General features: G+C 52.3%; 1 protein-coding gene across 1 annotated transcript; it reads left to right on the top strand.

Moving 5' to 3' along the window:
* Positions 1-545: 545 nt before the first annotated feature.
* Positions 546-24,257, top strand: LOC147412709 (axonemal central pair apparatus protein HYDIN-like). Its single transcript, XM_086481100.1, has 14 exons — positions 546-618; positions 946-1,181; positions 2,053-2,153; positions 3,427-3,562; positions 4,048-4,212; positions 4,907-5,059; positions 11,027-11,265; positions 13,623-13,878; positions 15,751-15,894; positions 17,618-17,761; positions 18,617-18,930; positions 20,666-20,699; positions 22,562-22,687; positions 24,189-24,257. Exons 1-14 carry the CDS (start codon positions 546-548, stop codon positions 24,255-24,257), a joined length of 2,190 nt encoding a protein of 729 aa, XP_086337226.1.
* Positions 24,258-24,503: the final 246 nt, after the last annotated feature.

The following is a 24,503-nucleotide window of genomic DNA, read 5'->3' as shown; positions in this document are numbered from 1 at the left end:
AAGTGTCAAAATCCAATGCGAATTTTATTATATTAGCAAGCGAACAAGAGCAAAGGCAGCGCTGGGCGGCCGGGGAGTCTGCGCTCCGCCAACGGCTCGCAACTTCCCGCCTCGTGTAAGCACATTATATACAGTCTCATTTCCTGCATTCGTGATGTCGCAATCAGGTCGATACTCTGCGCATGTTCCTTCTGTTGCTGGGGGGGTCTTTCTCTGCCTCCTGGTGGTCGTAAGGATGAAGGCTGAAGGTCTTCCTCGTTGCCCTGTGGGTGGACTTATGCAAGAATGTGACTACTCAACCCCCTCAGCTGCGGGTCCTGTTTACTTTGCCAGATGTCCTTCGGTTGGGCTATCAAGCCTTGCGGGCACATAAATCTTCCATCCATACCTTCCCATACAGGTTTAATGAACAAAGCACAATATGTTACTTATTACACCAGGAGGTGCCTTAAGGATCCTGCCTAGAGAAGCTGCCTCAGATTGCTTTGCATCATGCTGTAGTTCCCAATTTCATCTTTCCTTTCTCTTACTGTAGCTTCTCCTCGATGACAATACACTCCTTTTATACGTTGAAAACTGTGGGAGGAGTGTTTGTGGAGTTAATAGGGAATGTTATGGGTTGAATTTTCAGAAGAAATAGTCTGTCTGGGTGCAGACTCCTACATGAGAAATAACTAGTGCTAGTTTTGGTGAGAGTGCTCCTCACAGTCAGAGAGAGAAAAACTGGTGTTCAACGTCGCTAAGAGAGGGCATTTCCAATGAAGCAATCCATGATCAGCGTAAAAGGGAACTTAAGTGACGACCAGTTCCTCGCTTAGCTTCTCCATCAGTTGTAATTCAGATCCAAAAGAGCTGAACTCCAAGTGCAGTTTGATCATAACAATATTGACACCAGGAATCATGGGATAACTGGCGGATAAATTCATATTTGTGTTATTTTCCCAGGTTTTCCTTGTACCTTGTCATGTCGCCTCACTAACACGTCCTCGGTACCCGTGACTTTCAACCTTCGCATTCCTGGGGATGGCTCAGGAGAGCCCAGTGTCAGTAGTTTTGTTCAAGTGGTGGACAACACTCGGTCATCCTGGAGAAGAGGAGCCCAAAGTCACGTCAAGCCGACGGAATTTACCATAACGCCCTGCAGAGGGACCCTCCGCTCCCAGGGACACCTGGATATCCAGGTAGGGGAAGAGTCCGGCCGTACGTGCTTCAGCAGGTGGAGCTGAAGCTTCATGGATGTATGGGAGGGCTTTGGTGATGCTGGCTTGGAGCATAACACGCGTGAGATCCCTGCAGTAGCGTTGGGCTTTTGTTAGCTGGGTTACTGTGGGGCTTTTCTGAAGGAGAAACGTTTTGTTTCCAAAATCATAAGCTGAAGACCGTGCACCCTGTGATCAAGTACAGAAGCCATTCATGTGTTTGAGAGCTGCTTGGAGCAATTTCTTTGATTTAGAGTGGGCAGAGGAAGGATGAGGACAGAAGGTGGCTGTTAAAAAAAAGAGATGTCATTGTATAAAGCAGTTTGCTTTTCTTCCCGGTCTTATTTCTCCTCTCCTGTTGTGCAGAATGAGTTGTGTTCACTGTGGCGATCTCCAACGGGGACTACAAAAGCTCTGGCAGCCATGAGTGGCACATCTTCTGTGTTTTCCTGCTGTTTGTGGACTTTTGCTGGGCCCCATTTTGCCCTCTGCTTCCCGCTGTAAAGCTGAACTCATTCTGTTGAAGTCAACAGATTTCCTCTGGTTTTTTGCTGTTGGAGTTGAGATTAAAAACTCATCCCTTGATTTTAATACGGTGGTGGGTAGAGCATTAGTCTAACTGTGCTTTAATTTGGCTTGCATGTGTCCTGCTAACTGCAAGGTGTATTTAACACAGAAGATGTTGTCAGAAGCCTTTTGTTCCTCCCAGAGGCAGTGTTCTACCCGTGGGCCAGCAGCAGAATTAAGGCAAAATTGTCCCTTTCCTTACCATGGAACGAGAACCGGAGGGCACCACCCTTGGATAATGGCTTTTGGGAGTCATGAAGTGTTTGATGCTCTTCTCTTCCACCAGGTCACCCTGTGTTCCAACACCGTGAGGAGCTACGAGCTGGCACTGGTGGTGGACGTGGATGGTGTGGGCAAGGAGGTGTCGGCGCTGCTCCTCACAGCCAGGTATCAGCGCTTTCCTTGCAGCTCCTCATCTCTCCTTGTGCATCCATCACCAGCACGTTGCCTCGCACCTGGTTTGTTGGCTCCAGCTCCAAATGAGAAGTGTTGCTCAATGAGCGAGTTCTGCCCAGCTGGGTACGAGAACAGCAGGGCTTTGAAAGCAGCCCGTGTGGAGAAGCACCCGTGCTCAGCGGACAGGCACAGCCCTGAGCCTTTTTTGAGAGGGAACAGTAATTATACTCATTATTGGCCTTGGTTTTGGTGCTTGAGGTGTAACAAATTTCCAAAGGGCCACCTCTCCTCCCTGCAAGTGGTGGGCTTGTGCTGGGCTGCGACCGAAATACAACATTTGTTTGGGACGCAGCGAGCAGCCTGCTGAAAGTTGGTGTCTGGTTCGGTTGGTGAAGACACATGCAAATGGGAAAGGGGCTTATGGCAGGACTGGTGAGGGAAAAATAAAGGCAAGATCTTATGAAGGGGAAAGCAATCCTTGATGTGGAAGGTGAGTGAGCTCAGGTTTCTTTTGAGCATCAATGTTCTCAGACTTCAGCCAGAAGTTGTTCTTGCTGCAGCCAGACTCAGTCCTGTTGGGCTGCAGTGGGTGTCAGTTTAATGACAAGAGGGGTGCAGTTCCCTGGTGCTGTTCCCTCGCCCAGGCAGAGTCATCCAGTCAGCGCCTGGGCTGCAGTTTTGTAGAACAAGAGCAAGTGGGCACAGACAGCACACGGACCCGTGGGGGTGAAGGGCCAAGGTAGCTGTAGGAGCTGGGAGAGGATGATCACCCGCTGCATGAGGCAGGTGGTGGCCTGTGCCCTCCATCGCTGGGGCAAATGGCTGAGCTTTCAGGCAGGGCAACAGTGGTGTGGGAGAGGAGGGAGTCTTTTTACTGGAGTCTTGTGTCCTTGAGTCTTGGCGAGCCCTGGTCCTCGGTGGGAAGGCTTCTCCAGAGGTCGTGCCTTGCTGGGACCCTTGGGAGGGTCCTTGCAAGCCTCCTAGGGCAGAGGAGGGGCAGAGCTGGTGGGACAGCTGTGGGACAGGGCACCGTGCTCTGCCTGGGCCCTTGGCAGCCTCTGTGATGCTGAGTCTCAGGGTTTGCCCCTCCTTTACAAGAGGTTGTTGAGTAAAACGAAGTCAAAGGTGATTTATCACTGTAGGGGTATTAAAGGTCTATTTGACAGTGACAAATGTGTTAGGCTCCGTTTCACGCTATCTGGGAAGTGAACATTCTACATTCTCTCAGTGTGCCCAATTCCCTTTCGGCCATCTCTTTGCCTAGATGCGTGGTGCCTCTGCTGCGAGCGCTCATCCCCGTCGTGACGTTTGAACAGTGCCTACTGAAAGTCCCTTGCCAGCAGACGCTGACCCTTGTGAACGACAGCGATCTTCCAGGCTGCTACAGGGTTCTTCCTCAGGTTTGGCATCGCGTCCGCCTCCTGCCCTCAAAGGTTATCGAGGGGTTTATTAAGGAAAAAAAGTGGTTTGGATAAGACCTTGCTAGTTTATATTCAAACCTAAAGGTTTGCTGAGAACAGGAACCTACCTGAGTATAATCTTTAGGAAGCAGTTAAATAGGAGCCTACCTGAATATAAACTTCAGGAAGCAGTTGATATTCTGGTCTTTGGGATGCTTTCATGCAGGAGAACTTAGAGGGTTGTGAAAAGCTGCTGCAAGGAGGCTGCCAGCACAGGAGTGGGTGGTTGTGGATGCAGCAGCTTTTGAACGCCCTGAGGGTGCTAAGCCCATGCAAGTCTTGCATGTTGTGTTGGGCTGTGCCTTTCTGCGTTTCTCCTAGGGATTTTTAAAAATGTGTGTGAGTTGCCAATGTGGTAGATGTTAAGGAGTCTAAAGTTTCCTCAGAAGTCCCTCTGAAGTTGCATTTGCTTCTGTCCCTTGCAGAAACGCAAGGAGGACGCTGCTGTGCGGTACTGCAGCCCTGTGCCGTGTGGGATCATCCAGCCTCACAGCTCGGTGGAGGTCCCGTTCACACTGGAAGCCCAGGTGACGGGGAAGCAGGACACCATCGCTCGTATCGCAGTGTTTGGGAGTGAAGGATCCCCACTGGTGAGTGCGAGGGGAAAAGTGTGCCTTTGTGTGACTCATCTTGGTGGGGCATGAAGTGTAGAGGGCTTCTTCCAGGGAAAACAAGAACTTGATATGGCTGGTGTGGGTGAGAGGAGGATGGATTCATGGCGTAAGCAACAGCTAATGCCTAGAGAAGAGGAAGGATGGTGTCCTCTTCGGTGGTGATCTAAGTGTCCGACACAGCATGTAATGGTGGATATGTGAGATGCCATAAGAAGCCCAGTGTGAAACCCAGCACAGTCCCTGGGTCTCGTACTCTGCTGTGTCATTAGATGAACAGCGACTGCTGCTTCGTTGGGGCTTTTGTTCAGGAGCACCCAGGGACCTCCCCGAACGCCGCTAAAGCAAGCGCTGTGTAAGAAACCATGCTGAGGGGATGTTTTGTGCAAGGCTGGATTTGAGCTTTCCTGAAGGTAACAGTGTGGGAGAGGTGTGAAGAAGGCAGCATGGGGAACAGGGTTTCTTTATCCTCTGGTAACGGGAGCTTGTGACTTTCAGATGGGATCACTCCAGTTTCCACACTTGCTCCAGGCCTTCTGTTTCAGTCTTACAACACTGAAAACTCCAAACAGATGTAGTTATCCCCAGCCTAGGAGTACCCTTAGAGCTGTCTAGTCTTTTTAAACGTTTGCTGTTGTTTTTTTTTATCTTTCCCACCTGCTTCTTGGAGCAGAAAATCCATCTAGTGAGCATTGGAGAAGGACCGGTTGTCTACATGCATCCGAGTAAGATAAATTTCGGCAGTATCCAAGTTCTACAAGAGGCTTCTCGAACTCTCCGCCTCTCCAATCAGACTGTCATCCCTGCGTCCTTCTGGGCAGAGATGGTAAGTAGCTGTGGGGCTGTTTTCCAATGAAAATGACTGGTCTGTAGCAGCCTGTGACTTGATTTTTACATGCAACATTTCCATATAGCTGTCTGAGAGAGAAGGCAAGCTATTCCGTCGCAATGCGGCACGAGGAGCCTGGCTCTGGGGCAGTTTTAGCTGGGGCACCCCTCAGTTAAGTAGAGTTTGTGTAGATTTTTGAGCAGAAAAGAGTCTGGATCATTTTTACAAGTTCTCCCTTTATTTTGTGGAAAGTATTTAGCTGTGAGAGTCGTGGGGTTTGGAGCTCTGAGCTCAAGAGAACCCTGTGCCCCTTTGCTCCTGAAAGAGCACGGATTTCCCTACGGTTTGCCTCTTGCATCTGCATTCACTTTGTGTCAAACTGCTGTTAATGGTAGAAACGAGGGTGTGAGGTCTGTCCTCAAACTGCTCCTGGCGAGGCGAGTTTCACACCTACTGGGGGTCAAACCAGCTGGGTTGTTGCAGAAAAATACACTTTCAAGGTTGTGTACTTTCAGCCTGCGGACTCCGTCGTGTGGCAGAGCCTCTCTGGAGACCGGCTGCAGAAAAAGGCTGTTTAATTCCTGGAGGCTGCCTCGTGTGCCAAGCTGCCTAGCAGAAAGAGCTTGGGTTGCTCCCCTGGCAGGGAGAGCAAGGCTGCTGCAGCCAGGAACGGCTCGTGTGCTGAGGCTGGGTGGGATGTGCTCCCTGCTATGAGGGGCTTGCAAACAGGGCTCGGGAGAGATTTGTTCTCCGTGCTAGGTGGGTTGGACTTGTGGAGCTGGTAAACCCAGCCCTGGCACGGCAGGCTTGGCTGTGTCTGTGGATAAAGCATCAGGCAGTGTGTGAGAGTCTGGGCTCAGCCTCCTGGGCCAAGGAGGAAGGGGCTGAATTTCCCTCTTGCTGCTTTTCCAGCTGTTTGGGGGATAAATGTAACCTCCAAGTGGGGGATTCCCAGGGCAGCTTTCTTTGACTCCACAATGAAAATGCACTTTCCATCTCTGCAGAGAGCAGGCCACCTCGGATGGGTGGTGCTGGTGTATAAATGCTGAGTTTTGCATGCTTGTACCAGGCACTGACAGGCAGAGCTGTTGAGGTACTGCTGTCCTGGGGTGATGCCTTCCCTCCCTCCCCTGGGCAGCTTGCAGTGTACCCGGGGGGGCTGGCAGGAGTAGATGTGCCTCTCCATTGCCTCAGGGCCCTATTGTATGGGATTGAGCAATAAATCCTGTCCTACTTCACTGCAAGCTCCGCCAATATTGTGCCTAATCGACAAGCAGAACAATAATAGGAGTGGTTCGGGGATGGTTTCCCTCCCTGCAGTAAGATGGGCTCTGCTGCTCCATAGTCCCTGCTGCTGACTCCCCAGGGTTGAGTTACCTCCTGGTGAGCATCTCCGCTTCTCAGGACAGCTGCTGCTGTCATGGAGATGTTCAAGCAGGCAGGTCCCGAGAAGCTGCTCGATCAGTTGTTTCAACGAGGGCTCTTCAGACGCCTCAACACGGTGATGCTGAGCCTGCCGGGCGGGAGCAGCACTGTGGAGGTGAGGTGTGCTCCAGCTGCTCCCCTGCCCTCAGCAGCTGCCTGCTTTGGTGCTGTTTTGGTGCCTCAGTTGAAGTTTTGCCCTTTTGCTGCTGCCTTAGGCTGCCTGGCAGATTATTGATGGAAAGAAGAGAGGACTGGATAATTTTAGAACTCAAATTTGAGATGCAGTGGGGTGTCAGGGTGACTTGCACACGTACATCCGAGAGCAGAACTGGCTCCGGCTGCCCCTTAGCCTAGCTGGTGGGTGGCTTGGGCATCCTTCATTCACTTGTGCCCCTGCACCCAAGTCTTGTGCTCTCTAAGATGCCAAAGCCTCTGCTTTGATTTCCTGCTTGGAGATCCCTGCAGGATGGTGAGGTGGGATTTCCCCAGCTCCCGTTTGATGGCTCATCTGGAAACTGTGGCTGTTTGCAGTCAGGCTTAGAGATCACGGTCCCCACTTGAAAGATAGAGCTGTTGACTGAAATTTTCACAGTGGTGTTGGATCAGCAATGTTACAGCACACTGACTGGCAGCTTGACAAACTGAGTGAGATTAAATGAAGGGGCAGCAGCAGGGCAAGTAAAGGGCTGGTGTCTTGTCCAAAGGCAAATGCTGGAATGCAGATGGCCACGCTGCCACCTCGGTGATATCCTTAACTGTCATGTGCAAATTGCTGTTCCTGTCAAGTCAAGCTTTCTTCTTGCTTTATGGGAGAAAAGAGCATTATCTGAGCAAGCAGAGATGGTTTTGGTGGATAACTTCAGTTTGGGATAGCGACATGGGATTACCTGGAGTACCCCTCGTGCACAGGCTTTCCCATCCCCCTGTCCTCTCTGTTGGACGAGTTGCAGGGAGCAGCACTGAGCATCTCTGCCACCAGAAGGAAATAAGTAAGGAACCTCCAAAGCTGTGTGCTGAGATGGGGCTTTTTGGGTTTGAAGAGGAGTTTGAAGGACTTGATACCTGAGGCCTGTGTTGGCTTATCCCTGCTTGCCAGGGTGTCTGCGGGTCTGCGACCCTTGGGACCAGTGTGTCATCCCATGTCATCCTCTGAATCCTGTGTCTGATGTGCTTGTCCTTGTCAGGTTGCTTTCCCAGCTGCCAGGCAGCCCTATTAGAGAATCGTCTGGATCCAGCAAGGGGAGGATTTGGTTTTTTCTTGGGTAGAAAAGTCTGGAGGAGTAGGTCAACATGAAGGAGCTGTTCATGCCCTTTCAAAATTGCTGTATTTCAGTAATCAGAGAAATTGTTATTCTGCTTGTCTAGGGCAACTGAACTTGTCGTACTGTGCTGCACCCACTGGCCAGCTGAAGAAGGGTGGAAGTCTTGAAGGCAATTAGGCTCCTGCAAGCAAGAGTGACTCCGCTAAGTGCTTTTCCCAGGGGAAAAGCAGGAGGAGTTTGGTTATTAACCGTTGTGCTTGGCCGCAGCCGGCCAAGCTGTGTCCTGGCTGGAGAACCCCGATGTGCAGAGTGGTGGCACTGGTCTCCCCAGCCCAATGGGGAGAGCAGGTGGGATCTGGAGCTATGGACGGGGGACGCAAATGGAGACAAGCCTCGTCACCTCACTCGGCGGTCTCTTAGCTGAACCAAGCGTGACAAATTAGGCTCCACTGTCAGTGGCAGCGAGTGCCACACTTCAATTTTTGTCTTTTCTGCTGGCTTTAGAGGCCATGTCTCTTGATTTCAGTAGAACATCCCCTTGCTGGTGCTCTGGGGCAGAGGCTAAACCAAAGTGGTGCCTGTGCTTTTGCCAGGGAGATGCTGGTGCTGAGGTGCCAGGAGGAGGCTGGTTGTTGGTGGGAGCATCTAGCCAGCCTCAGGCTCTGATCTCCACCTCCTCCTGGGGCTTAGGGTACTTTTGGGCTGTCTTCTGTCACTGGCAGCCTGTGTGGTAAAGAGTAGTTTTGAAAGGAAGAACACGAGGTCCCCCACCTTGGGCCTGCTGGGACAGCTGGGACAAGGCTCTGTGCACAGCTGAGGTAGGAGAGGGCTTTATTTCCCCTTCGTGTGCAACCTCTAGCGAGGAGCAATGGGTCAGCCTGACGAGGTGTGAATGCTGTCTTGCTAGAGCTGGGCCTTGGTACAGCACAGCTGCATTTTTGATATTGAGTTCTGCTTCCTCGTTCACTTGCGCAAGGCCAGAATGACCGGATCCCTTTAATGAACTGGGCTGCAGTATCGTCAGGAGAACGGAGTGCGGTGGCTCCTCAGTCATCCCTCAGGGCAGCCATCCAGCCATCTCTCAGATGCATGCTGGTTATAACCAAATGTTGGCAGCTCTTCTTCACACTGGAAATCTGGCCTGGGAGAAGCTAATGATCTCAGCATTGAACTTCTTGATTGAGTGATTGATCCCAACGCTTGCCTAGAACTCAGGGACTCTGATGTCCAGTAGTGCAAGCCCCTACAGGGGCAAAAATAGCCACCGTCTTTGTCTATCCAGTGCCTACAGCTATTGCATCATTTTCCAGAGCATTCAAGGCTAAGCAAGTAGCAGGGATGTTATCAGAAGTTAGAGCGTGGTCTTCAAAGTGGAGGAATTTTTTTAGTGTGACCCTGAGAGATTTCTTGTCTCTGGGACACAGCCTGGATGGGTGTAGGCAGAAGCTGACCTAGAAACCCGAGTGAATCTAGCCCGGCAGAGCCTTTTGTCCTGTCAGGTCTCCTGTTCAGCGATGCCCTGTGCTGCCCCTTGGACCCACACCAAATGCTACCTGAAAGAATGAGGACACGATGCAAATGGTGCTCCTCTGGAGCGGGCTGTTGGCCTGGCAGGGCCTGCTGGGTCTGCGCTGGGCCACTCTGGGAGGTTCAGAGTCTGGCTCCATCGAGACAGCCTGTCATTATTCCTCAGTAATAGCTTCTTGGGTACAACTTACTGCCCAGCTTGTGGCCAAGCTTTGATAAATGAGCTTTGTCAGAGAGCAGACTTGCCGCTTCACCTCTGGAGCAGAGCTGCCAGGTCTCCTTTTCAAGCGAGCTACCCTGTGCCCGCCTGAATCAGAGGAAGAGTTGTACATTGATGTCAGTGAGAAACTCCCGCCCAGCGGCTCGGTAGGAACGTGTTGGCTGGGTGGCCCTGGGCCGATGGCAGCGCAGTGGCTGCCTCCGAGGCCTGGCGATCAGCTACGGGTGGGATGCAGCGACAGCAGAAGAGGGTTGGTGGGATCCTGTGTGGTCAGTGAGTGTTCACCCTGTGCCAACTGCCTTCCTCCATCCCATTCTTACCTAAGACTTTCTTTTGCAGCTCTAGAGGACAAATTAAACGGAGCTGAGTTTATTAGTTTGGCCAGCGCCTGAATCCTTTTGATGCCTTTGGCGTGCTCCATCCTGGGATGCAGGCGTGCAGGCCTGACCTGCTCTCCGTGCTGGGCACAGCCGGCCTAAGGAGATGCCGTAGCTCAGGCACCTACACACACTGCGAGGACCCTGAGTGCTCACCAGGTTGTTGCTTCCCTGGCCTCCAGCTCGTCTTACCCTTGTTAGCAGAGGTCGTTCTGAGGGGGTTATTTAAAATGCTTCCCGTGACGTTGGAGTGCTGCTTGGTTTTCTGATGCTTCTCTCCCCCGGGCTGGCTGGTGGCCTGTTAAAGCTCAGTGCTGCCAGCCTGACAGATGGAAACTCGAGCGGACTTCACCTGGATCTAGCCTTGCTTGGCTTGTGTCAGGCCTCCAAGCACAGCGTTGGTTTCTAGTGAAAAAAAAAAAAAAAAAGGAAAAACCCCTTCTGTTACAATACTGCAGAGTTGTGGGTGAGTAGTGCCTGTCGTCCCAAACCCAGCACTGAACTGTGGGGTGCAGGTACCACCAACACAGTGATGGACACTTGGAAGGCGTACATCTACACCCCAGTGTGTTTCGTGCTGGACAAGGAGCGTTACATGCAGCTTCTCTTCTGCGAGCAAGCTTGCTCCCTGTGACTGTGGTTTTAGATGGTCTGGGGGTCCAGCACCCTTATTGCCCCATTTACAGAGGGAGGTGCAAGAGAAACCAGAGAAGGAGAGGGCTTGGGAAGCTGGGGTCATGTCCACAGAACATGTCTTGCAGTTTTCTTTGTGCTTATGGCTTTACTGCCCTGCTGTAACCACTTAGAGCTGAATTTTCCAAATGCGGACACTGTTGTCGGGAAGCCAGGAGAGAGAAAGCAGCTTCTCTTGGCACACACTCCGAAAGAGAGGCTGGAGGGGGAATAACTTTCTTGGAGGATGAGCATCCCTTGGCTTGGGCAAAACTGGGTCAGCGAAGTGAGTCTGTTAAAGGAGGGTAAAGTAGAGGTTGTATAAGCTCCTGCATAGCTGCTGTTTCCAGACACCGTAGCTTAGATTTAGGGAAATTAAGCCGTTGTGGTTTTTACCTTCGAATCTTTAGTCTTTCCTTTTCCTGCCCTCCCCCAGGCTTCCTGGGTTCCATCCTAAGTTAGAGTTTGCCCTGTCTTACAGTCTGGCAAATGCTCGTGCTGGAGGATTGAGCCCAGTAAAGGAGTGATCCCCCCCGAGGCCGAGGTGTCTGTGGCTGTCATAGGAAACTTGGACGACACTGAGAAGTTCGAGGACGAGGTGAACGTGTGCATTGAGAACAGCTGTACCTACGTCATCCCTGTCCGGGCTGTTGGCATCGGCACCACGATCGTCACCGACGAACGATTTGCTCCGGAGCTCAACTTGGGACCTCACTTCAGGTAGGGTATCTCTCAGCTCCCACTCCTCCCATGGGCTCAGCAAGGAGGAGTTTGGCTGTGGTCCTTCAGGCTGGTTCTTTAGTGCTCAAGGTCCTGGCTCTGTTTCACTGAAGCCCCAGGGATTCCTTTAGAGACATTTTATGGCCACTTGAAAGTTCTTAGATACCCTCAAAAGCCATCCAAATGGAAAGCAGTTGCTCAATTGTCACTGAATTGTTTTCAGTTATAAACCATTTATTTTCTCACTCTACCAAACAAAAATTTGGAGGAAAACAGCAGGTCCCAGAAGCCTCCGGCTGGAAAATGCTACATTACAAGTATAAACCTCTTTCCTTTTGCAATAGCATTGCTTGCTTTTCCGTTCGCTATGCAGTATCGTCTCGCCACAACAGCAAACCCTGGCGGTAGCTTGTTAGCAACCCCTCAGCTAAATGAATGGTGCTGTTTTGTTTCCCTTCTGCCCAGCAGTCCTGGAGGAGCAGCAGAATTTCTTTGCCCTGCATTATGCTTCAGTTCACTCCTCTTTCCCAGCTCCCCTGCCAGGCTGCTCTTTATCAGACGTAGTCGCTCTTCCCTCCTTTCTCCTGCCGGCTTTCCTGGCTGTCTGCTCCGCAGCAGCAGCCCGAGGCACGGGCAGGCGAGGCGGCTGCAGGAGCAGCTCTGAAAGGGAGAGGGGGAGAAGCCCGCTGAGGTTGGGTGAGATAAATTGGGAGTGTTAATTGAAAGAGCTTAGCTCGAAGGAGGGGATTCCCTGCTCTTAATGCCTGTGTCTGAAGGTGGGCATGTTCTTATAAATGAGAGAAAAATAAGGCTTTTCAAAGTGCTGTTTGCCTTGTGTTGGAGACCTGTTGGGATGAGAAGAATGGTCTTCTCAGTGTCTGTTCCTTTCCCTGGCTGCAAAGAGGGTCCACAGTGCTCTGATACTGAAATTTTGGGGTAGAAAGGGGAGGTTAATCCTACCTTAAGCATTTAGGATAGATTTGGGGCGGGGGGGATAAATGTGCACCCACAAGCCATCCACATAAGCAGGGACGTTTCAGGGAGGGTGGTGCTTGTGCTCTGTGCAGCCTCAAATTGGCTACACAACAGAGGGGACAATGTCAATGGGATCGGTGCCATTGTCTTCTGCCACCCTTCATGTCTTCGCCTGCATACTGGGTTTGGAGTTGTTGCCATCGCTGTTGGCTGTGGAGCTGCCACTGGGTGAGCTGAGATGGGACCCAGGTAACACCTCGGACGAGTTGGGCTTTCCCAGAGCCACCAATTCTGCATCTACCCAAAGCTTCTCCAAGCTTTTAGCTGTTGCTGTCCGCAACATAAACCATTTCATACTGAGCTGGTGCACATCATTTTCACCAGTCTGTTTCAAGGACAAGTTTGTTCTATGCTGTCACTTCTGTGTTTGTATTTAGCTGCTTGTGGCAGACATGCGTTTTGTCAGCCACATATTCCGTACCTTTCGAAAAAAAACAGTCACTGTTCCAGGAACATTTCCTGGCCATGCTCAGATTTATGGAGGGTAAAAGAATTGCTCCAGACTAGCCTGCAGTTAGTGTTTCTCTACCTGAAGGAATCAATTTCCATTGAATATCCATTTTGGCTTACATCGGCTCCAGTTATTCATCCCTTGTTGTCACTCCATTCCCCCTCAGCAGCTAGACCCGGTCCTGCTGCTGTGTTCGTGTTGGGGAAGCTTCTGTTGATCGTGTGTTCTCACAGTGCGTTTGTCTTCCTAAAACACAAAAACAGCTGCACCGTTCAGGCAAAGGGTGCTGTGTTGGGGGCGATGAGAGCTGGGTGCTCCCTAAGGGGTGGGGGGATGAGGGGGCTAACATGGGTGCCAGGGCAGGGGCCTCACCAGCGAGGCCAGTGGTGCCCAGATCACCAGATGAGTCCATACACCCTGCAGCTTCCCAATAGCATCTTCAGAGGAAGCCACCTGAGGCAGCAGCTCCCCAGGGGAAGGTGAGATGGCAGTGAAGCTGTTGCTCCATCTCCTTGCAGCCAGGACAAGGCCAGCTGAGCATCCGATGCAGTGAGAGCTGCAGGAAGCACCTTGGAGAAATGCTCTGATAATTGAGCAGCAAAGGCTGCTGATGCTCTGTCCACAGCAACTGAGGTGGTGATCTTGAGGAAGCTTTTTCTTGCTGTATGCAGAGACACCAGCTGCTGGATGGTGATAAACTTAGGGGCAGCCAAGGTCTGACGTTTGCTGAAGCTTTGATCTGGGTCAGCCTTTTCGGAGGTGGTTTTATTGCTGAGTGTGCCGTCAGAGAACGCTGTCGGGGCGCTGCAGCGGGGCGACCGCTGGGAGACAGCAGCTCCCGTGACGTTTTCCATCTCTGCTTCTCTCCTAGCCTGGATCCCTGCCGTTACCGCTTCAAGGTAACGAACAAAGGGCGACGCACCCACCTGCTCTACTGGACAACGGAAGGTTTTGCCCCGTTTCGCCAGCGTGATCGCCCCCCTGCCAGCAGTAAGGCCAAGGGCAGCAGCTCCTCCCAGAGGCCCCAGCCTGCCTGCCCTGTGTTTAAGCTTCGACCGCTGAGGGCAGAGCTGAGGCCGGGCAAGAGTGTGGAGATGATGCTGGAAGGCTCCTCCAGCACTCCCCAGGTGAGGTCCCCCACGAGGGCTGTCCCTTCCCCGTCAGATCACCTCCCCTGGGACTTCTTCTGCAGCCCCTTGACATTTGCCTGCGAAAATGAGCAGGTGCTTTCAAGAAACTGTTTTAAGGCCACAAGTTACCGTGGCAGCCCCAGTGGCTTTCCTTGCTGGCCACTGTCAGTTGCTAAGGCTTTTTCGTGTTGCCATAGCTACCATAAACCCAATTTGCTGATACCAAAATATAGGCCGAAGGAAGTGTTGCTGCTTCAGGGGCAAATGGGGGGTTACAAGGTGTCGTGTGCTGAGGCAGGAAGTGAGGGCAGAGAAAATAAGTTCACTGAGATGATGAATACAGGCAGAAAGTAAATGAAAAACTGCCAAGTAATGTGTCTGGGGGAGCAGTGAGTAAAAGCACCTGCGAAGGGAGGGAGTGTCTGGGAGCAGCATCATTTTTCCTCTGTAGACAAACATGGGCAGAGGGCTTGTCTAGCGCTGAGTCCTGGAGGAGAAAAACGAACACAGGGTGTCAGCTCTCGTGATCGGAGTGACGTTCGTCCACGTGGGAAACTGTTCCCAGGGATCATTATAACTGAGAGTTTGACTTTGGTCAATGTTTCCGTAAGAGCCTGCCCCAGTGTCCCAAGGGCAGTCGGGTCTTGCAGCACCCTCGGGTGGCAGCTCAGGGGGGAACATTTCAGCAGGGTCCCTGGATGCCCTTCTTCCCAGGGGAAACCCAGCTCTGCGCAGAAGCTGCCAGCTGACCCTGGTGTGCGTTCCCTGGCTTCAGGACCACTGGGCACAGGTGTTTTAAGCAAATGCAGAATAAATCTGTGTTAAGCTCCTGCTGATTCTGGTGTTTTGAAAGGTGTCTTAAAGGGTTCCCTCAGCAGTAGCTTGAGGCAGACTTGATTACTCCCCTGGGTGCCTGCAGCGGGACTGTCCCTGTGCAGTTCTGAGCCCAGAGGTTTTGCTGAAGAGGGGAAAAAGGTTCCAGAAAGAAACTAGTGATGAGGGCACTGGTGAGGGTGTCTTGCCTGGAAGGCCAAAAGGGGATCTGTGAGCTCAGCTGTGGCTACCTGGCTCCTGCAGTCAAAGCCAAGACCATGGGAGCAGGCTTTCCACCTTCCTGAGGTCTTGAGAACTTAATACTCTTCAGGTTGGCCAGAAGCCCAGCCCCCTGCATTGCACGTGATGATTTTCAAGTCTGTAGGCTCTGAGGAGGAGTTGGGTTGTGGTGTTGTACCAGAGGGAAGAGTGAGAAATGAAGGGAGGAATTTTGAGGCAGTGAAACCATGCGAACTCAGGAAAAAGTCTTGAAGCATGCCACTTAAGCAGAGGGTTTTCACGTGAAGTGCAAGGCATGTCTTTCCTGGGGAGATTTCTTTTAAAACCAGCTCTAGGAGGGCACAGCTCATCCTAGGAATGAGCGATCCCTTTACCTAAAGGCTGGCTGGCTATTTGATTTATTTTTTTTTCCCAAGGATGCTTTCCACTTGGCTTCCAAGGAGCGTTTGCTGCCGTTGGCCCTTCTATCACTTCTTTCTCTTAATATAGTTCCATACTTTTTTCTAACTAGTTCCTACAGCTTTCTGTAAGCCTTATGCTTGGCAACAGGACAAACCAAACCAATAATCCTTTGGGGCAGGGGTTATTACAGCTGTAGGCAGCACGTGACTCGCGAGTGCCGTTTGTGGCTGTTGGGGTGTAGCATTGCGGGCCTTTGGGGTCAGAATAAACAGGACGCGGCACGGAGAGAAAAGGGGGCGATCGAGGAGACCAGGGACTGTAACTGTGTGGCAGGAGCACGGCCCGTGGTTGGGTGGCCAGCAAATGCAGGGTGTTTTCTGGACCCTCTGGGTGACGTGTGACTCTTGCATGCAGGTGGTGAAGGAGCGGCTGCTGTGTCACGCCGTCGTGGGGAGCGAGGCAGGGAAGGCACAGATAATGCAAGTGGATGTCACGTGTGAGTTTGTTGCTCCCGTTCTGCAACTGTCCTCCAGAGAAATCACTTTCCGGATGGAGAAGGTAAGTCTCTGGGTTGCATCCTGGCATTCAGTAGCGTGGCTGAGGACTGGAAGCCGGTGGGGCGTGTGTGCTGGTGTTCAAAGGAGGGAGTTAAGCAGCTTCTCCAAGTCCGCGGGGCTTTGGCTGTTGGTCTGAGATCATCCTTTTGCTCCTCTGGGGTCAGGGACAGTCTCAGTAGCTCTATTCTGCCCTTCTTGATGTAGAAACAGAATTGAGCTGCTGAGCCAAGGGCACGGGGTGAGATGGTGTGTGGGGACCCAGGAGAACAGCGTGGGCTTTGCACAGCTACCTCGAATGCTGGGGCTGCAGGTGGGAGAGCAGATCGCTGCAGCTGAGCGATGCTCAACCCCCTCCTGCCCTTTCTGAGGTGCTTTGTAAAGTAAGTGAGGTTGTTTTCAGAGATGGGACTGGTTTTTTTGACTTCACCAAAGTAAAACTGAGATGACAGCTGCTCAGGGATCATGGGGGGGATCAGGGCCACTTCTAGAGAGCCACCAGTTTCTGTACTCAGTATAAAAGGGAGGTTTTTGAGGATCCTCGGAGGCACGGTGATGTCTTAACACCGATCCTGTAGGGAAGCTGAGACAGACTGAGATTCCTGTCAACGCCTCAGTCTGATGAGGAAAAACTGTCCTCTCTTGTCCCTCTTTGCCTTCTCTGCTGTTGGTATGGATGCTAGCTCTGCATTTCCCCAAGCCTTACTTTCTTCAAAGGACCTGCAGATGTCCTTCAGCTGCAGTGATGATGACACCAATGCAAAGCAGATGCCCTTTGTTCTTCTGATCCTGACTCCTGCATCATCTTTTCCTCTCCCATGAGGTGTCAAAAAAGAGAAGATATTTCATTATTTAGTTTCTGTGTTTTCAGGTCTGTCCTCTGGTTCCCAGGCTTCCAGAGAAGCACAAATTCCTGTGAGCAGGCAGTTCAGATTTTAGTTAGAAGCTTTTCAGCCCCCCCGATGTCTGCCTGTGGTCTGCTTGATGCCACGCACTCCAATTTTTCAAGTGCTATGACACTGCAGCTGTTTGATATCAGGACATCCAGAACTGGTTTCCCAAACACAGTTTAGTTTATATAAACCGTGCAGGAAGCCCAGAGCAATGCATAAACAGGAAGAAATAGCTTAGGCTGAGGTAGCTTTGAGGCTACAGACACCTTGTCGCTGTAGCAGGGGCAGCAGGAGACACGTTGCAAGCGGACTGTTGAGGTTTCTAGCTGGCTGTATGTGCCTTGAAGTGTTCAAAGCCAACCTTGGGCTACTGCAGGCTCTCTGCTACGGGCCAAATCCTGCTTGCTTTTCTCCTCTGACTGGCATCACTGCTTTTATGAGGCTACTGGAACCGATAAGGTTGTAAGAAATGACTGTCTGTGAGTGAAGATCATCTTGTGCCTTTCTGCCCAAGAGAGCATACAAAACTGGAGACAAAGGGTCTGGGTTCACTTTCTGGTTTTGATCTTGTTCAGGCAGCTGCCGCCTCTCAGGGTCCTGTTCCCTCATCCATACCCAAGACTGTTTCCCTGTCCCCTGGGGGATGCTGTGGTTTCTGAATATGAAAAACATCCGATATTCTTAGAGAAGAACTTTCTTGAAGGGTAGAAACTAATAAAAATAGTAAATAGAGATGTATGCACTTTGGGGGTTGAAAAATTTGAAATGCATCGGAAGGGGAAGGAGATCCATGGGCACTTCAGGTTATTTTTTCCTTGTCTTCTGTTTCTGTAGCAACCCAGTGATGTCCTGACTCTTCAGTACAAGCCTCTCTCTTTAAAAAACGTCTGCTCCCTGCCAGTCAGCATTGTCCTGGCCTTAGGGCAACCCTTCTTAATCTGCGATGTGGACCAGCAGCCCCTCCCTGCAGACGTTCAGGTGAGCAGCCACAGACCTTCCTGCTGGGGGCGGGTTGCAGAGGGAGGAAGGTGGTGGTGCGTTTGTGTGGGGAGGTCCTCTAGCAGACAAATTTATTCCTTAGAGTCAGCAGTAGACTGGCCTGAACTAAATCAGGTTTGAAATGAGCCAGCGAAGGAAACAGAATATACCTGACTTGGGAAGAGACGTCCTGGCTCTGAGACACGAGGAGAAGGGAAGAGACAGCGAGGTCTGGGCAAGGCATGTAGTAAAGGTGTCTGCTGGAAACCATCCCAGCTCTGCAGCAGCCGTCTCAGATAACCTCCAGAGCAGCTTGCTCTCCAAGGGCAGCCCTGCTTTCCAGGAGGCTGAGGACGCTTCTCCAGCTGCTGCCTGGCGCCTGCCCCGTGGTTGGTAGAAGCTGTTGGACATGGACTCTGCTAAACACGGGTTGTTGTAGGCATGGCCGCCACTTCTGTGCCGTGCCAGTGAGTAGCCTCTGCAAGGGCGAGGCAGCGACGCTGTGTCACTTGTGCTGTGAGGTGAAGGAGTTCCTCTAGAGGCCGGGCAAAAGGCCCTGGCGTGCCAGAGCGCTGATCTGGTTGTGTATTTAGTGTGTAGCTTCTGTGGGTCCAGAATTCAGGAGAACAATATTTATTTCCCTCTTGTATTGGTGCAGAGCACAGTGACGTGAGCCTGAGAGAGTCTCAGACCAGAGTCTCGTGGTGCTTGCAGTCAGGCGCACTCTGGGAAGAAAATGAGGGATGAACTGAGAAGCCTGAGCTGGGGGTCACCCTTTGAACATTGGCATGTTTTGTGCTATCAGACCCTGAGACTTCATCACCCTGGTGATTAATACTCTTCATCTCCTTGCAGCCCATCAAGCTGGAGATAGGGGAGGAACTTCATCTCTCTATCAGGTTTAACCCTGCTTATGAAGAAGACTTGAGTAGCCGGGTAGTAGAGAAGGTTCTGAAGATCAAGTTCCTTGAGCATCCTCATGAGGAGCTGGTCACCGTTCGGGGAGAAGTCTGCTTCCCGAATCTCCGTATCCAGACCACGGCCCTGGACTTTGGCTGCATCTTGAATGACACTGAAGATGTGCGTTACGTCGAGATGACCAACTGCAGCCCGCTTCTCATCCGGTACCGCCGGTTGTTCCTGACAGACAGCCACGTGAGCCAGATGAGGTACGTGCACCTTTGCCCTCTCCTTGAAGCTCTTCTCCTTCCCGATCTCGTGTTTGTAACTTGCAAAGCCCAAGGCTGTTTGCCTGCAGTGTGACACATCACCTTCAGCTCTCCCTTGAGGAAATAACACCTACGGGCTGTGGTCAGGCTAGGTGCTCGGGGGAGAGGTGATCTCCACGGGTGTGACTCTCAGAAGGAGACAACGTTCTCCAGCCAAGCTGGGACTGTGAAACACTGCCAACACTTCTCACGTAGCCCATAACCCAGAGTCCTGCTCAGTCTCTGGAGCTACAAAGCTGTGCTTAGGCACTTGGACACGCAGATGTAGAACATGACCTCGTGTCCTTCCCTACCAACCCTGTGTGTTGTCACCTCATGCTAAGAGCCTACACAGGCACTGCCACCAGAATGATGTGCTGCTGTCCCAGTCTCGTGCTGCTGCTTTGCTATAGCCTCTGTGCTGGTTCCCTGGGAAGGAAAGCTGGTGTGGAAAGCTGCTTTCTCAGACCTTTGTGGCCTGAGGCAAACACCACCTCGGTGAAGTGAGTTTTTGTCTGTCGAACTGCACACCACGTTCACAAAGCTGCTACTTAGTGTTTGACAGCGAAAGGGCAGGTTCTGCTGCGGCTGTAGGTACAGCTGTAGATGTTGGTGGGAGCACTTGTCTGAACATTCCTGGGAATCCCCAGGGCCATCCAGAGCTGCTCTGTGGTTTCCAAGCCCAAGAGCAATCTGGCAGTCGTGCTGGGGCACATCTATAAACACATTTCTAGCAGTTCCTCCCACTGTGGCCTCTCTCCATAGTACGAAAGTCTAGTCTGGGCAGTTTTAATTACAGTAGCAAATGGTTTTTCCATAATGCCCCAGGAAACCCAGCAAAGTTAACTATTGTGCATTGAGGTGCTGCTATTACAAATAACAGAGATCATCAATAAAGAGTTTTGTTTAGGGAATTGGGATTTGGCTCAGAGGAGACGACCTGTTGGGAGCTGGAGATTAGCTGTGGCTAATAGGAGGGCTTGGGGGAGAAGACCTGGGGTAGCCCATGCACAGCTGGGTCTTACCAAGTAACAAGCAGGCTTTAGTGTGGCCCTTGATGCATGGCACCTTCAAGAACAGCCCCTGAAATGCAGAGGAAGGTCTGCAAAAGCAGGTGGAGGGAGATGGGCAGGGAAGGAGGAGCAGGGCTGTAAGCTCTGTTTGGAGGCTGCTGTCATCTCCTGGTAAATTAGATGAGGGTTTAATTCCAAACTAAAGGGAAAATCTAACAATGCATATAATTGTAATAACAGAGAAACAAGGACATTACAGCGAAGCCTGTGTGGAATTCATTTCCTCTGGGGAAAATTCCACTTGTTTGCCAGCTGCCTGTTTACTTTACTCTTATTTCTTTGTTTGGAACCAATTCAGGTTTTTGGAACCGTGAATGCCGAATCAGTTTTCAGTTTTTAATTACCCAGCTCCACCTAAATTGGCTTTGCTGGACCTGAGCCTGCCGGTGCTCGTTCTTCCAGCGGAGGCTGAGTCACCTGACTCTGCTGCAGAGAGTAGCAGTTGAGGGTCCTGAGCATCTGGCAGGAGAGGAGCCTCTGCTCCAGAGGGTTTGGCAGAGCCCCTTTGCTGGCTCGTTAGCGCTGTGCATGTTACGAGAGCTCCCTCTTCTGCTCTGCCTGTTAATTAAGCAGTAATGTACTCCCGGTCCCTCACCGGGGCCAAGCCTTGTTCTTGTGTGCAGCTGCAGGAAGGACAACTCAGGTGGGACCTCTCAGGTTAGGAAGAGCAGGGCCTCTAATCCAGATATGAAAACCAGCCTTAAATAATTAGCTCCAAAGCTAAAGAGAAATATTGATTTGGGAGCACGTCATTGAAGGCACCGACTTCCCAGCTGGGAATGAAGCAGCCAGGTTGCTGTAAAACATCTGCCTTGTTTGACTGTGGGGGGAACACTTGCAAATAGGCACGGTGCCAGGCAGGCACGGTTGGAGTGTGTCCATCCATGTGCTTGAGGAATACAAACAGAGTTACTGTGAGTGCCTGCTGTGATTTACACCAGGGAATGTAACCTGAGTCACCTGGGAATGTTTGAAAATGTGAAACCATTTACTTTTTACTGACAGCTGTTGGTCAGACTATGAACAGCTTGTTTTAGGAAGGAACAGAGCTGAGTTTGGACTGCTTTGCTTGAATCATTTGCCACGTTGGTCCCCAAATGGTTTGTCTTTAGAAACTGCTGGGGAGGGAATCACACCATCGGCAAGTGCCACGTGGGCTATAACCTTATTTCAGCAGAGCTGCTGCCCTTTTAGCTCGAGGTACAGTTAGAGGTGCTGTTCTGCAACCAGGGAATACCTGCAGCCCAGCAGGGAGCTGAATCTTGTCATCATGTATGGGTTAAAAATGACCAGAGCTTCCTTCCCCAAAGCGCTGATCGCTGCTGCTTTGGTGCTCATCAGGGGTCAACGGGCTGTTGAACTGTGAGTCTCTGCCTGCAGCTGCTCGATGTGTCTTTCCACGTTGCCTTGTGTGTGCGAGGGTGTCCCGTGCGGGGCTCTGTGGGCGCCCCTGGGCGGTGCTGGGCTCTGTCGGGGTTGGGGCGCAGTGGGCTGCGGGCTCCATCCCTGCTCCTGCCGGACGGTGCTTGGAGAGAGCCACGGGGATCACCGCTGGGGGTGTACCGAAGGTGGGGACAGCTGACCCCGCATGACCCAAGGGGTTCCAGACCGTTTGGTGGTGAAACTAGGGGGGAGGTTGGCAGGGGGCTGCTGCTTGGGGACTGGCCGGGCATCGGTCAGTTGGTGCTGAGCAGTTGTTTCCATCTGTATCGCTTGTCTGTCTTGGGCTTTATTTTTCTCTGTTTTTTTTTTCTTCTTTTCCTTACGAGTTATTATTGTTGCTGTCATTATTTCTTTTTAATTATTAAACTGTTTTTATCTTAACCCATGAGTTTTCTCACTTTTGCCCTTCTGATTCCTGCCTCCACCCTACCTGGGTGAGGGGCAGTGAGTGAGCGGTTGTGTGGTGCTTAGTTGCCGGCTGGGGTTAAACCCCAACACCAGGTTACTCGCAAGCCCTGCCTGGTTCACGCTTTAGGCTCTCCATGTTATTCCCACCATCCCGACAGCCCAGCCTTGTTCTTCATCGCTGCTTTATCGTGCCTTCTGTGCCCTAAGAGCAGTACTCGTGCCATGCAAGCATACCTGTCTGCCAGCCTCTGGGAAGGTAACTCTGCCAAAGACAAAGAGCAGAACAGCCACGGCACAGTCTGCTGCAATTCTGCCCCTCGAGGCACCCGGCAGCCTCTTTCTCTCGCCTCTGGCTCTGCCCAGCTGGGCAGGGCAGTGTGGCTGTTGCAGAAACTGCTACACCCTGTGACTCCTTCTCAGGCTGTAGCTTTGCCCTGCGTACGGGCTGCCGAGGCCATCGACTGCCCGGGGGCCAGACAGCCTGGGGAGCTTTACCCCAAGCCATTCCCTTCCCCTTTGGGCAGCAGCGGTTCTGCTGCTGCTACAGGCAGCCGCCTTCTCCAGGGCAAGGGGCTGGGAGCACAGGCTGCTGCAGAGACGTCAGACCGAGACGCTGGTCCCTGGGCACCTGGTGCAGGGGACGCTGAGGTCCGTTCTGCACTGCCCAGGGCTCTGCACGAGAAGAAGGTGTCTGTCACCAGCAGCCACGTGTCACTGTGCCCAGCGACTTGGCAGGTGTCCTGCTGCTTCGAGAAGAAGCGTATTTCTCGCCTCGTAGTCTTGATGCTGAAACGGTTAGGGGTTCAACTTAGAAAAGTCTTTTGACATTAGAGCGAGATGACAGATTTTTACCAGTGGTAGGATTATGAGAGTGTCTTTACAAAAATATAGTACCATTTACCCGGGCTGGTACAAGATACCACAGACCTAAACAATGAATAGATAAGGAGGAGAGTGTTTTTGCAAGTACATGGCACTGTTTATCCAGAGGAGCCATGTGTTTATGAAGTAATCAGCAGGCCTTCTAAAACAAAAGGTGCCATATATCTCAGCAATTAGTGAATCTCAACGGAAACCAAGAACCAGACTACAAAGCTCTGTTAGATAAGACAACTTGCAAGAGACAATCAGGAGAACTCACCAGACTACAAAGCTCTCTTAGATAAAACAACTTGCAAGAGAAAAATCATTAAAAAAAAAAAAATTTCCTCAAAAATTTCAAGGGAAGTTGGAACTTTTCAACTTTAGGAAACAGTGCACAGGCTTAATAGACTTATTAATATTATCTTCTCCACCCAGGAGATGCATAATGACATGATAATGAAACATACGATGCATGATGCAAAGGGGGGGTACACGTTAAGGGGTAAAAATGTAGTATATGTAGTAGGCGGGTCGGGAAGTCTGTGCCTTCCTAGTACCTTAGCCAATGGGGAACGGGAGAGGGTCCTATGTGGCCGGGAAATTAGGATAGAAAGGGGGCTTCGACCCCAGCAACTTTGAGAGAGCCCACGGGATCTGCCCAGTGGACTCTCCCTTTATTCGAATAAAGTTTATTTTACAGGACTCCTCTGTCTCCTTTGTGAACACTGACCGCTGGTGCAAGGATTTTTCCGCACACCGGCGCTGTGTTTCAGCTGTGTTGCTTGCTGAAAACGGCTTGCAGGCCAGGGGATACTCAGAGGGGTCTGAAATAAAGAAACTGAGCGTTGAAGCGATTGTTTTAAGGAGGTGCATCAGGCAGCCAAGGGAAGCGAGCTGCTCACCCGACACATGGGCAGGGCAGCCCATCCAGCCCACCAAGTATTGCGTGTTGCAGGCAGCAAAGTGCAACTGCGACGCTTGCTGGCAGGAGGGGCAAGGAGAGCAGGGGCACAGAGCTGACATGAAGCCTCCAGGGCTCTGCGGGCACCAGCTGAGGACACCTCATCTACCAGCCGCCTCTTTCCCTTCCCTGCTTCACGGCTCATCCCTTTGCCCCCCGGTGGGGTGAGTGCCGTGGCGCAGTGTCCCCTGTGCGAGTGCAGCCTCGTGTGCGCGCAGGGCGGCAGAGCAGAGCACAGGCGGCGCAGAGGCGAGGGAAGGCGCAGCCGCCCCCACAGAGCCCGAGGGTCACCGGCGTCTCGCCCCGCGGCGGGTCAGCCCCTCGCGTCTGGCCGGCCTGGGGGCGCTGGTTCCTGCTCAACACCGCGGCCCCCCTCCCAGAAAGCAGCCCCTCCTCTCCCGCCTTCAGCACGCCGCCGGGGCTGCCTTCCCCCCCCAGCGTGTGCTGAGCCGCTGCTCTCCCTCCCCCAGCCCCGATGCCGCCTGCAGACCGACACAGCGACCCCCGGGGCTCGCTCCGGGGGGAACAAACCCGTGTGAGGGGTTCCCTGCGCGGCTGCTCCTCCCCAGGGAGCGGGGCGGGGGCACAGGCAGGAGCGAGCCTCAGGTCTCCCAGCGGCTGAAGGCGAAGGGCCGGAGCGCTCCGGCCCCGCGGGGCCGTGCGGGGCAGGGCCGGGACCGCCGCTGCCCGGGCTGCGAGCGGGGCCGGGACTCGGCGGCTCCGGCGGGGCTGAGGCAGCGGCCGTTCCCGCCCGGCCGGGCGCTCGGATGGGGTCATTCATCACG

This window comes from Leptosomus discolor, unplaced genomic scaffold (assembly GCF_034619465.1).
Source record: "Leptosomus discolor isolate bLepDis1 unplaced genomic scaffold, bLepDis1.hap2 HAP2_SCAFFOLD_67, whole genome shotgun sequence".
Classification (NCBI taxonomy): domain Eukaryota; kingdom Metazoa; phylum Chordata; class Aves; order Leptosomiformes; family Leptosomidae; genus Leptosomus; species Leptosomus discolor.
This window is presented reverse-complemented; position numbering and strand designations above follow the sequence as displayed.

Bases quoted from the DNA above. Each gene is read 5' to 3' on its own strand.
- LOC147412709 (XM_086481100.1), top strand. From the start codon at position 546: ATGACAATACACTCCTTTTATACGTTGAAAACTGTGGGAGGAGTGTTT. The intron at 1,182-2,052 runs GTAGGGGAAGAG...CTCTTCCACCAG, and splicing joins AGGGACACCTGGATATCCAG to GTCACCCTGTGTTCCAACAC. The intron at 5,060-11,026 runs GTAAGTAGCTGT...CCTGTCTTACAG, and splicing joins CGTCCTTCTGGGCAGAGATG to TCTGGCAAATGCTCGTGCTG.